The sequence below is a fragment of the Thermobia domestica genome, chromosome 1 (genome assembly GCF_964235325.1).
Source record: "Thermobia domestica chromosome 1, izTheDome1.hap1.1, whole genome shotgun sequence".
NCBI lineage: Eukaryota > Metazoa > Arthropoda > Insecta > Zygentoma > Lepismatidae > Thermobia > Thermobia domestica.
In genome coordinates, this window is record NC_137454.1 from 158,338,113 (window position 1) to 158,352,398 (window position 14,286).

General features: G+C 33.9%; 1 protein-coding gene across 1 annotated transcript in view; it reads left to right on the top strand.

Moving 5' to 3' along the window:
• The window catches only part of LOC145669002 (sodium channel protein Nach-like), a 192,482-nt gene that overhangs the window by 91,588 nt on the left and 86,608 nt on the right, over positions 1-14,286 (top strand). The window contains exon 9 of the mRNA XM_081737368.1: positions 3,839-3,930. Coding sequence (XP_081593494.1) covers positions 3,839-3,930 — 92 coding nt within the window. The remainder of the gene's footprint in view (positions 1-3,838; positions 3,931-14,286) is intronic.

A 14,286-nucleotide genomic window follows, 5' to 3' on the forward strand; every position in this document is an offset into this window, starting at 1 on the left:
TTTATTTATTTATTCTTAATTTCGTCTATTAGTCATCAGTATCGTTCTGCGTCACGAAAAGTTCACGAACCATAATAACATTTAAACCATATAATAATTATTGGAGTATACTATATATAACTTGCGTATTTTTAGTATGTATATATGTGCCTTAACAAATTATTCGTAAATCACTTTATCAATTTATAGCATTTGTATATGAATCATGTGCCACTACAAGTGTTTCTGAGATCTAAAACTTGTGTGAACTAACGTTGCTCACGAGACTGAAGAAATTTTTGGTCTCGTATCAATTTAAAAAAAAAGAAAGAAAGAAAAAAAGAAAACGTGCTCTTGTCTTGTATTCAAGAGGAAACTCGAGAAGAGACGAAAAATTCCTCGATTTGTGGTCAACATTATGTATGACTTTCAGATCTTAATTGTTTAGGTATCTCTGCTACGAGATAAGAGTTGAAGCTATCTCGTCTTGCAAAGGTATTGTAAGTTATTGTAAGATATCGCAAGGTATTGCAAGAGTGACGTTTCAGAAAATTATTGGAACAACTCTGTCTCAACACGAAAATTCTGTTTCGTCTCATCTCATGAATAACCCTAATTCTTTTGGAGTTAAGAGTTATGTGTCACTGTTAGAAATACGTATATATCACTATTCGGAGTATGCTATTTAACAGCAAGGCCGCACCCACAAGCGGGAGGTTCACCGAGACCGGACCCTTCCAAAACTTCGTAGTCTAACTCAACGTAGATTTTTACACTTTCCCAATAAAATGTACTTGTTTTACAGGGAAATGATTAATGTAGCATCAAAATTTGACCATCTGTACTTTTTGTTTTTTAAAAAATAATCTAGTTCTATCATTTTTTTCTGAAAATATATATGGAAGTATTTTACAATTACTTATCATCTTTTCGGGTGCAGAATATTTCTCGTTCAATACTACATACACGCAGGGGCTCGTAGTATTGGACTTCCCTCCTGTCAAAGTTTGGACCCCTCTCAACAAAAAAATGCTGGGTGCGCGTCTGCTTAACAGTATTTTCAATGCATAGTACCTAACTAAGTAAATAAACAATTTGCTCCAGCTGAATAAGGACTATCAACTACTGTTGTTAACAGACTATATATTTTTAGTACCATAAAATTTACTTTTTTGTTATTTTTCTCGAAATCTATGCACGATAAATTACCCTCAAGAGTATCTTTTTCTTCAGTTTAAACCATGTATCGGTTGATATATTTCTCATCTTCGCGCAGCATTATAGTGAAAGAAAAATTAAAGTCAAAAAATTTATCATTATTTTAGACTATATTGCATTAACTACAATGTGTACTGTAATGTTGCTAGTAGTACCATTATGGAAAGCTTGATGAACATAAGTATAATGCTTGTTGATGGCGTTGTTGTCATACGACTCCAATTAATAGGTTTACAAAAAATAGTTTCCCTCGATTTTCTCGAAAACTACGCATGATTTATTCAGTCATATAATTTTCATATCGCGGTTATGCTACGTGTTATCTATGATTTACATAGTACGGGACGTACGTGAGAGGTATTGTAATCATAACAATAACGAACTTTCTTAGGAATCTAGGCATCTGTAATTTGTACACAAATATTCATGAACTTTTTTTTTTTTAATGAACGAATAGGTTTTTGCGGGAATGATTTTAATGTGTATAATTTTACGTTTGTGTCTGTCGAAACTTCCCAAGTACTGACTCATAACTAAGCATTGACAAATATGAAACAAGTACATACCTCAGATTATTGATATAGAGAATAGATGTCCAATTGTCCCACCTCTAATGTAATGTTTCTCCTGGTAAGTCTTTCGTCGCAACTACTCCCGACTTCGAAAAGCGAAGTAGTTTTGATTCTCGATTTGAGCTGAGGTCATGACCTTCTCTGTACTCGTGGTGAAATCGTAAGGACGTGTACTTATGAATCTACTTGTACTTCTTTTATCATATTTATGAATGCATGTACTTACACGTTGACCTGTGAAACGTAGCTGACTTCAGTACTTGAAAACAATTTCAAAGACAGAATTACATAGCAGTTTTACAAATAAAGAATTCATTAATCAATCATAATTGAGTTTTGAAATGTTCAAAATTTCCTTTCACTCTTCTTTGAAAGTCATTTGAAAAGAAATGAACTAAAAGTACAATCATCATCGAAAGTTTAATAACTAACTTGTAAGTTTAATTAGCGTCCGTGACAATATAGGGTAAGAACTCCAAATATGAGGATAGGCACCTAAATTGAGATCCCTACCTATCTTGTGAAGCAAGAACTGCAATTTAATGGGAACAAGCTAAAACGAAAGGGAATAGCCCGCCACAGCACCGGAAGTCACGTGAACTCGTTATATGGAGAATTGTTAATATAGTGGAGGCTGGAAGAAATTGTGTCCCTACAAAGTTTTATTTAACGTTCACACATCAGGCGCTGAAAATGGAGAAGATAAATTGATATTCATTCTAGCTTTACTTTGTTTTATACCAGTGAATATGAGTATTGTAGCTCTTATATTAGGAGTTCATTTGTATTGACATTTCTGTATTCACGAAGTAGCCTCTGTCTAATATTTGATGTTGATGTTCATTGTTAGTTCCCTATTGTGACAGTTATGTTGTATATACATTAAAATGTTATTTATCTTTATGTTTTATGTAACAAAATACAAACAATGTGGAGCACTATTTGTGTATGAAAAAAGTAAAAACTTCAATTGTTGGAAAAGCATACATTTTCAAAATTTGTTTCTATTTGCTCATAAATCTTAACTAATGCATATATATATATATATATATATATATATATATATATATATATATATATATATATATATATATATATATATATATATATATATATATATATATTACTAATTAGAAACCAATAGTGGAAGTTATTTTTCCTTTCTTTTGATGCAAGTGAAATGACAAAATCATCCTACTAAATCTTTACCAACAAGGAGTGAATTAGTCCTTCATTTTTCATTTTGGCATTGTGCTGTCATTTTGAACACATTTCTTACTGATTTGGTACACATATGCACATTAAAAGAAGTTATCAAAAGTCGTTGCAGTTTATGTGTACGAATGGTGTAAAAAGCTTTACAGTGCGTATGTTCTAAAATTGAAGAAAATGAGATAGATTGAAAATGTAACGTTTTATATGTTTTTGCCATCACAGGATTTTGTTTAAAGACAGTGTTGGAATGGTGAGTTAATAAAAGAGCTCTTTCAATATTATACAAAAAGCTAGGGTCTCTTATTAGGTACACGTCATAAAAATAACACTGTAGCAACTTTGTTCACATTTTTCAAAATTTTTATTTATTATTATACTTTTATGTGTTCAAATAGTTTGTATCGTAAATTAGATATTCCACTGAATATATTAAAGTATTTGTTTATGCTTTAATTAACCAGTATATAGCATCCTAAAATTTTAGGGTCTGATATTCGGGGTTCTTACCCTATCGATTTGAATGTCAAATCTTGGGACATTTTTTCCTGTTAAACGCTGGTAATATTGTATAACTTTATGACAGCAGCATATTACAGCTAAACATAATTGTAAATAATCTTTCTCCACTTAATTATTGAAAACATCGATCCTATTAATATGATATTTAAGGTTAAGGTTAAAATAGTTATATACCGCTTTCTGTTAAATGTGCTTAGTAATCTAACGCAAAAAATAACGTTTTTACTAAGATTTAAACTGTAAAATTAATTACAAATAATTGACAATTACAAATTATTTCATACTTAACTGAAGATTGGCCCATAATCAACTAATGTACTCTATTGTTACTTCAGGATGAGCAACCCTATTGTAATTTACCACATGACCTCATTTCCAAGAATGAGATTCCTGCGAGATATCATGTTTGGTGACCTTGAAATGACAGGTAAAAGTATACTTTCCTTTTAACACATATTATATATACATAGTTCACGATGAGATGACTCCAATGTTTTTGGAAGTAAGATTAGTCACATTGTGTACTAAACTTTAACTAATATCCATTGACTCTTCCCCGTAACACAAACAAGTCTTGTATTGCTAGTGTAGAACATGTATACAAAACAGCACTTAAATTTCATACAAGTTCAGCTGCTCCTAATATGTTATTACTATTTAGTTTTCTTGTTTCAAAAGGCTTGACGAGTTATAAAAAGCAGTTGTAAAATTACAAGTTACGTGAAGCCAAGTGTAACGTGTTTGTACTTCAAAATTCGAGACAAAGACTTTGGGGCACATATGTCAATCGCTTATGTAAATCAACACGAATTTTAGGCAACTATATTTATATTTGATCACATTATTAAAGGTGAATCTGAAAATCATGATGTACTGAAGAGATTCCGTATGCACTATTAGATATTTTAGGACATCTTGAATACCAATGTCAAATTCAAAATGGTGTGTGAACCTAGAACCAAATGAAGACAGCATACTTATCCATAAACCGAATAACATACATTATATAATTACTTTGATTTTATTATTAAGTTAGGTATTAGCCATGTAAAGTAAACTACTGTTTTAGTATCTAAAGTCTTATGGAACGTCTGTCTGCCAAAAGGAATCACAACATAAACGGTAAGAGCTATCGAGAAGCGTTTTCTTTTTTATTGGAATTGATTTACTGTCTCTAGGTTAACTTCACTCTTTTATGTTATCATCTATTCATACCGGAAGTGGTAGATATTAACCATTTCCGGTTTCAACGTTGATCGCCATAGAAGGAAAACGATAACAGGTAGCGGAAGCTGTTTTTCAAAAACCATTCAGCGTCTCAAGAAAATGTATAATCCTTACACACATCTCTTTACTATAAAGGTAACCAAGAAAGTTCTGTCGCTTTTATGGAGGTCTGTGTTTAATTGGCCCTCACACCATGAGTTGAACCATAGCCGTCTTTAGGAAGGCCCCGGCCTTCGGTGTGGCAACGCTGTTCCCCACACCACTCGACGTCCATCGCGAGCAACACGAGGACAAATCTTTTTCTGCAGGTTGTTTTTCTTTCTTTTTTTTCACTTCCTTTTGTCAGCTTTTTGTGATTGTTTTGTCCAATAAACAAATGGAATATTCTTGTTGAATGTAATAAGCAAGAGAATAATATAGCGAAGGCTACGTAAGTTAGTAATAAGTAATCAAAGAGTGATTGACTAATACAATATAATTAGTAAGATATGTTTAAAGTACAGGATCATGACAACAAATTGATTAAAATAATATAAAATCTATTCATAAAATAAGATTACATAATATATTGAAAGATGTAAGTCAAAGCAAGAAAGGGTAAACGAACAGTAGGAAAATGAAATGGAATCTTTGAGTTTTACGTCCCACGCTTATGCCGGTTAGGCTAAAGGAGACGGTGAGGATGAGAGATGAATGAAATGGTGGAATGAAGAAAGTGGTAGGAAACGGGAGAACCCCGAGAGCACCCCCAGGTTCGATCCCAGCTCGCACCAAGTGAACTTTGTGGTGGACAAACACCGTGTGCGTGGGTTTCCTCGGGGTTGTCCCGTTTCCTCCTATTTTCTTCATTCCACCATTTCACTTATTTCTCATCATCACCGTTTCCTTTAGCCTAACCGGCATAACCGTGGGACGTAGAACTGAAAGATTTCATTTTAAATTTCTTAAGGTTTTCTTAATATAAATAAAAAAAATACCAAACGTAATATAGCAACCAAGGAGCTGTCCCCCTAGAAAATTTTCTTCGGGCGCCCATGTTCTTAAGTATTGTAGATAATGCATATACAGTACATTTACAAATTTGGCAGAATTGTCAGAATTTTAGGTCTATTAAAGGCCGTTCTCATGCTGAAAAGATGTTTAACTTCCTTCTATTCCTTTCTTTTACAACAGATTGATTCATTAATTTTGAATAGTTATTTAAAAGAATATTTCACAAACAATATTTGCTACCAATTTTTCACTGTCGTGGTGGCATGGATTTACAATAATATATAATCATGTTATTGTCTCTGCTTATCCCTAATACACTTAAGCGATGCAAGACTAATTTCTGATTATTGTTTGAAATTAACTTGTTTTCATATTCTTTAGATATTAACACCTGCATAATTGCAAATACATGTTTGCATACTCTTACAATAAAATCTGACGGTACCGACAATTTGCTTCGATTTATGTTAGTGAAATATTCATATTTTGATTCCTCTTTATGTATCAAAATATCATTACACGCATCACAGTTAAGTTTGTGTGCTGTCTTGAAACACATATGTACAGCCACATACGTACAGAAATGCAGAATCATCTAATACTTGTGTAACACTGCTCAAATAGTCTTTGTTTAGAATCTCAAGAAACAAACTATTAATATAATCTTTACTGTTTACAAATTCGTAATGATCATCCAATATTTCGCTTGAGAATGGAACGCTTTGGAAATCGGAAACTCTTTACATATTCTTCCTCCGTAATTGTTTTAATGTAATTACGTTGATACCCAGGCATAATACATTTATCTGGCATTCTGTCCTCTAATTCCCATAAATGTTACACTTTACAGCATCTAAATACCAACGCCTTTTACTGACAGCGTGCGATTTTCACCATTTACCGAAAGGCAGATGTTCCAGCCGATAGAACGTTCGCGCTGCGTTGCCAAGTTTCTATGGCGGGGCCTTCCTAGAGATAGCTATGGTTGAACACAAATGGAGATAAGGCGAAGGTCAGTTGTTGGTGTGGGTATATACAACATAGTACCTGGTTGTGGAAGTTTAGTTACACCGTGAACTTGCGTAAGGACAGAGTAAACATGTGACCTCCACAGAGTCTCATTAGGGCGTGTATGCTCTACCAGTTCAAACTGTGGTTATACGCATGAAACTCGTAATGAAGACACTCAGATTCGAATTCCATCCAGGCAATTATTTTTTCTTTATTGGAAGGAGATGTTTACGTAATATATATTGTAAGATTATTATTATTATTATTATTATTATTATTATTATTATTATTATTATTATTATTATTGAAAAGTTGAGACTTGGCTACATATTTTATATTATATGAAGTTTTTGATTATTTAATTTCAAGTCTTTTTGTTGACATGGAACGTATCTGAAATGGTGAATTCCTTAAATCATTAATATTTCTAGTGAGTAGTGGAACGAATAGTCGAAACATAAAAATTGTTGGGAAAAAATAACCTTTTTGATCAGTGGTGGTTTTACTCGTACTAACGATATATCTTACGTATTCATCAATTGATTGCTAAACACATTACGTTTCCAGCCAGTACAAATCAAGGTTGATACGGATTACGTCATCTTGTAGTTATGTTTCCTTGGTCACTGTTCCATTACGAGTGCACTGAAGAAAGTCACCTCGAGACCAAGACCAGTAGAAATTGAATATTTTCCCTGATATCTTACATTCGAAGTACCAATATTTCAAATCATAAAAATTTCCTTTAATTATCCAGCGGAAATCGAACCCAGGACCACCGGCATGTGAACCCAACGCTTATACCACTACTCTAAGACATCGCTGTTTATTAAGGGATGAAAAACTTGCCATGAAGTGACTTCAGCAAATTACACACTTTTACAATTTCAATGTTGTAAAATTTTTATTTCGATTTTAATAAAATAGAAAGTGTTATGTAGAAACAATAGTCAAGAGAGTTGAAATTAAATTGTCAAACTAAATTGTTGAAAATGAATGATAGAAATAGTATTATTGGATGTTGTTGCAGCATACGATTTGAGGAAGTTTAACGCCCTGCTTGAGCATAGAGGCTAAATGTTACGTGAAACTACAGTTTAAATATATGTCTTCGGAAATGAAATGAAATCTTACGGAAATGAATGAAAGTTTTACGTCTCACAGTTATGGCGGCTAGGCTGAAGGAGACGGTTATATATAAAGTACGAGACAAGAATAAACGACGAAAAATAACTTTAAAACTAATGGCATTTTTGGTCGTTTATTCTTGTCCCGTACTTTATATATATATATATATATATATATATATATATATATATATATATATATATCTTCGGGTATTTCTTTATAATTACATTCTTTCATAAGCCATTAATATACATTGCAGATATTCGTTCAAAATTTTATCAGTCTACTCGATATTGGGGAAATCAAAATCTCTAATCGTTTGCCCGCGAAGAAGTGATGTGTGGCCCGCGCACTTAAACGTACTCTTTATATATATTTTCTGTTTATTACGTTATTTTGTACGAAAGTTTTATTTTTGTGAAATGCAGAAAAAGAAACCTTCTAATGTAAACAACCTAAAACTCAAGCTACCTCATGCTGTAAGCGCCGGTGGACCAGCAATGGGCTACTAGCGACCTCTCTGCAGCGATGATTCGCTGTGACCTCATATCCGTTTTGAAAATTATATCACCACCAGCGGAGGCGCGATGAACGCCAATGAACCACAAAATTACTCCTCCAAATATGTTAAATCAAATGTATGCGTGATTTCTTCACATTAAAGTGGAGTAGGCGCGAACCACCAACCTTATAATCTGTAGATGAATGTTTTTCTGACTTCCCCATGGAAGCGATGAAGGAGACGTCGCATGTAGAGGGATAGATCGTTGAGGTCTTTTTAATTTGGCCAAGCAGAGTGCTCCCTTATGTAAACAACCTGAAACTCAAGCCATTGTCTTTTACAACAGCAGGAAATAGTTTTGAAATAAATAACATTTGTATTTATGATGTCCATGATGGAATAAAAAGTTAAAACAAGGATATTTTCAAATTTGCCACTTTTCCGTATAAATTCCAACAGAGTAAAGTTTTAAATTCATATTAACAACTTTTAAAATTGAGGCAATCACTTATCAGTTTTTGGTATTTAAGTTGACACCTTTTTGGAAAAAGTTATTATCGTAGAACACTGCTTTCATTTTTTAATTGTTGCCCGCAACATGACGCCCAACTGGGCAAGTGGCTCGATGGATTCAAAAGAATGTTGGGCATTCCAGACCTAGAGAGAGACCATATTCATTTCATTTTTTACTTTTACATACATATATAGACATGGATCCAAGGTACGGTCAAGGCTAGTAGAGCTGGACGATTAGAGGTATCGTAAACCGTAGTTTCGGTTTGTAATACAAACCGGTTTTGAAATGGCTAAGCGAAACCAAACCGAACCGAGAAATGGTTATATTTTCTATTGACCATTAACATTTTTTTTCAAACTAACATGTAACTCTTCAGAAGTGTAACACTTCGATTTTGATAAAATTTGGCTGGTAGGTACTACACATAAAATACGCCAATACGTGTTTTTATTTTGTGCTCAAAAACGGTTTTAGGGGGGCAAAAGCTCCCACGCAAATTTGAAAGTTGACGCTCGAAAGGCAAGAAGAAGTGGACCGAAGTAAATGAAATTGTGCACAGATACTATAGACGTAAAATAAAAATGGTTGGGTGGGGCACGGACCCCTCTAAACCTTTGATGACGAAATATCGAAAGTGCTACTAACAGTATGTCAGAAATGCCTAATGGACATGAAGAATTGCAACGAAACTTTGTGTAGGAACAATACGAAAAAATAAACGAACGTGTTTTTTATTTTCTACGGAGAAACGTTTTTAGTGGCAAAAGCCCCCACCCAATATTTGAAAGTAGACGCCCGAGAGGCAAGAGGAAGTGGGCGGAAGTGAATGAAATTTTGCACAGATATTGTAGATATAAAATGGAGGAATATGTGTTTCGTATTTTCCTGAAAGAAAAATGGTTAGGTGGGGCACAGATCTTTCCAAACTGTTGATTACGAAATATCAAAATTGGACATTAATATACGCCAGAAGTTTCTAAAGGATATGGAGAATTGCAACGAAATCTGTTTAGGGACAATACTATAAAAAGTGAACACGTGTTTTTAGTTTCTGCGGAGAAACAGTGTTGGGAAAGAAGGAAATATTTCCGTAGTAGCGCAGGAACCAGTGAACCGAATGAATGGAATTATGTATGGATATTGTATATTTAAAATAAAGAAATTTGTGTTTCCCAAGTGTCGCCATCGGATTTGCTTAAAATTTTGCACATCAACAGAAAAAAGAAAATAAATCGACATGTGTTTTTGTTTATGCGGAAAAACACTGTAAGGATTAAAGGTACACCTTGTCTCAAAAAGGTTGAGCGCATTCTTTATTGGTGTTTTGAGGCAAAAATTTTCAAAGTCCAACTTCGGGTATCTTCGGGAAATAGTAAACCAGGTTCGAACCTCCAAGCCAGCCTTTGTAATCGGGAAAAAGTTTGCAGATGTAAAAGTTTTTCTTCTTTTAAATATAATAAGACTTGTTATCAAGTGTTGAAAAAAAGCAACATTGATTGAAATACTTAATGACACAATATTTCGAAACTTTGTATTAATGTCACCACATGCTTGTTTGTCATTTAGCTCTCCATACGTAATGGAATATTTAGATATGTAAACGAATCTTTCCATATGTAAAAGAATGCTCAAAGTTAAGACATAGAACATAATTATCGCCTAAGTACTAAAATAATAGTCAAAGTAGAACAAAAACAGCGTTTCTAGTGGGTATGAATGAAATAATTTTCTTGAGAACCGTTATACATCGCTAAAAGTACCTTCGCAGAAATCCTTGTGTTAGCTCACTGGTAAGCTGTTGGATTTCAAATCATAAGGTTGTGAGTTCGAATCCCTTCTGGGTCAATGCTCTTTTAAAATTATATTTTCCGCAATGCATGAAAAATTATATAAAATAATGACATTAAATACATCAGTTGTATCTATATAACATAATCATTGCAGAATGTAGTAATTATTATGTTTAAAATATAACATCTGAAATAGGTAGGTGTCCACAGTAGGTCTGTATTATATATATGAGAATGTTAAATACAAGTTAAGAAACTCGTTCACTAGCAATAAATAAATCATGTAGTGTATTTATTTGCAGCTATTTGTCATATAGAGGGTAATTCTCAACATTCATAATACAGCATGTCATTTATGTTCTTGAAAACTTATTCGATGCATAAACCGAAGGTTTAAACAGAGAATCCAAAGTCGCAACGCTCGCAAGAAATTCATGAACCCCAAAGGTCACGTGAGCAGACTGGAATTGTCCTTATGAAGCACGCCACAGCAGAAAGTCTTTACATAGATTTTCAATTCAATTCCTGATATATGCTTTTGCAATGTGGAAGTGGTGATACCTTTAGTCGCTCTCTCTCGCTCGCTCGCTCACTCTCTATTTATACAGAATATAAAAGTGGATGGATGTGTGTGTTTCAACATAATTCTGATATATCTAGCGCAATTATAACTATATTTCTTACAGTCTGGAAAAGAGTACTGTCGGGATACATATCAAAAATGCTAGAAACTGGTCGATATTAGTATCGAATCCATAGCTTCGTGGTCGCTTAGGTGAATAGTTCTACTTTCAATTCAAGTCCAATTAAGTTCCCATTAGCACCCAGGGTGGTTACGTAGCGACATAAAAATATCGAAATCAACCGATATTAGAATCGAATCGTAAATTTTCAGCGCCGCTAACAGTGCTGCATTTCCCATTAGTCCACATTAGTCCACATTTCACATTAGTCCCATTGCCTAGAGGGCAATATATTTGCAGAGTGCAAAGTTTAAAACTTGAATAATATTTTAATTTTTTCCGTACGAAAAAGTTAAAAATCAAGAGCAAATATACTATTTCATGAACAATCCTCTTTTACTGTTCTAATATGTATAATAATAGCGTAAGAAATCTAAAAATAATTCAGAACACGTTTCACATTTGTTATTTTTTGTTACGTAGTTCTAGCTGTAGCATGTAGTGAGTGGTATTTAAATGTAATAAATTCACTAATTAAGCATATTCGAATTAAGTTTTATTTTTAAGTTAGGGATGAAGGGGCGGAGAAATATGTAGTTATTGGGGCGCCGAGAGCAAACGTGCGTAGAGGCGCCGAGCTTTTAAATGCAACACTGGTCGCTAAATTAATTGGTAGAAATTTTAATGTCATTTAAGACCAAATTTAGTCCTAACGGTGGCAGTATCCGTTTGCTCTCCTAGGAGAAATGAAAGGGGCTGACATCAAAATTATATATATATATATATATATATATATATATATATATATATATATATATATATATATATATATATATATATATATATATATATATATATATGTATATAAAGACCGACATTAGTGTCGAATCCATAATTTTCGAGGTGGATTAGATAAAGAGTGGCACTCCAGGTGCTTAATGATATAGAAAATTAGTTTTTCTTTCTTTTTTTACGTTGGTCTACTTTTCCTTGATTTGAGACTTTCAAATTTCATCCTATTTTCTACTGAAATGTGTCTGTAAGGCAACAAAGAAATAATTATATATGATAAATTTAAATTCATTTTAATTCGGAAGTTGAGAAACACTTTGCCATTATATATCGTAAAGGTCAGATCCACCAGCATAGTAACAGAGAGGTGCTTGAGCCATTGACGGTAGAAATTCAAACTCCGGTATGTAAGTGATAATTTCACAGTCTTGTTTTATTACAAGTGTAGCCTCTTTAGTCAACGGAGAAGAGGACGTGGATTATGGGTCAGAGTTGATGTCGATGGGTCGGAGTTGGTCGCAATGGTTCAGAGTGGTTCATAGTTGGTGGTGGGTCAGAGTAGATCACGATGGATGATGGGTCAGAGTGGGCCAATGGGTCATTTGGGTGGTGGATGATACTGGATCATGGTGGGTCGTGAATCAAATTTTCATTGACCCACACCATCTCTGGTTAAAATTGTACTAAAGATAAGAGGCACCGAAGATGCATGTCGGCTATTATGCTCAAATTTTGCACATAGATAGTACCCCACCAGAAAGCAATAAATCTGAAACGGTTCACGGTAACACCTCCTAGAACTCGAGATGTAGGGGTTTGTCTGATTGGCTAAATTAAGACGTCAATGATTTATCCATCAACAAGCAAGCTTTTTATGATCGTTTCCGTAGGGAAATCAGAAGAACACGTGCCTAGTAATCGTAATATTGATAGTTCGCGTCCACCCCGGGGTATTTGTTTTGTGTTTTTTTGACTCACCTAAATATAAACAAATCACACATATAGGCATTTTAACATATTTTGGGAGAGTAATTTTGTGGTTCGTTGTCGTTTCATCGCGTCTCTGCCGCTGGTAGTAAAGTTTTCAAAATGGAACTGGGGCCACCGCGGATTGTCGCTGTGGGGCCACCAATTTTTGGCGAGAGGTCAATAGTTGACCATCTGTAGTCCACCGACGCTTACAGCTTAGGGTAATGAACGATGTCTTTGCCTTGTAGACGTCATGACTACCGACGTCGGCAGTCAACTAGCTTTTAGTATTCCTTTACTAACCATCTATCGTTCATGTTTATACACGGTGTTGTAATAATAATAATAATAATAATAATAATAATAATAATAATAATAATAATAATAATAATAATAATAATAATAATTATTATTATTATTATTATTATTATTATTATTATTATTATTATTATTATTATTATTATTATTATTATTATTTGTAGTAATAGTAGTATAATTGATAATAGAATAATTATATTGTCTATGTATTGTCTAGGTAGGACTACACACAGGATTTGGCTTGTTTTAGTTTGACTCGACTCTAATCCGAGTCGAGTTGGAGGATATTTTTCGCGCCGAGTCCTAGAGTAGACCTCAAAGATGTCTGTTTCGAGTCGAGTCGAGTTTCAAAGAAAAGTCGCTCGTGCCCATCCCTACTAATGAGAGCTTAATCGGAGTTAAGCGAAATCGAAAGTCACACTATTTATCTAAGCGACCCCGAAAACTATGAATTCAACACTAATACCGATCATTTTCTAGCAATCTTTTATATGTATCCCCCTCCCATTCACCATAGGTAACCCGACAGCACTCTTTTTCAGACTATAAGAAATTTGGTTAAAATTACTCTAGGCCAGTGGTTCTCAATCTAATTCCTATCACGATCCCCTTTTATCACATCCTCTTGCCAGCGACCCTTTTATAATTTGTGTTTTATAATAAGCTTGTGTGGAATTTTAACATACCTATTTCTATAATAGTAGAATCCATTTCTTGTTTATAGTGAACAGTGCCATGGCATGGAAAATCAGCGCTCGGGGCGAGAGTATACGACGATGTCTCCGTACATATGAGTGAGGTCGACAGACTAGCTGCGAAGCGCCACCATGGTTGGCACGAAGCACAATAAAAT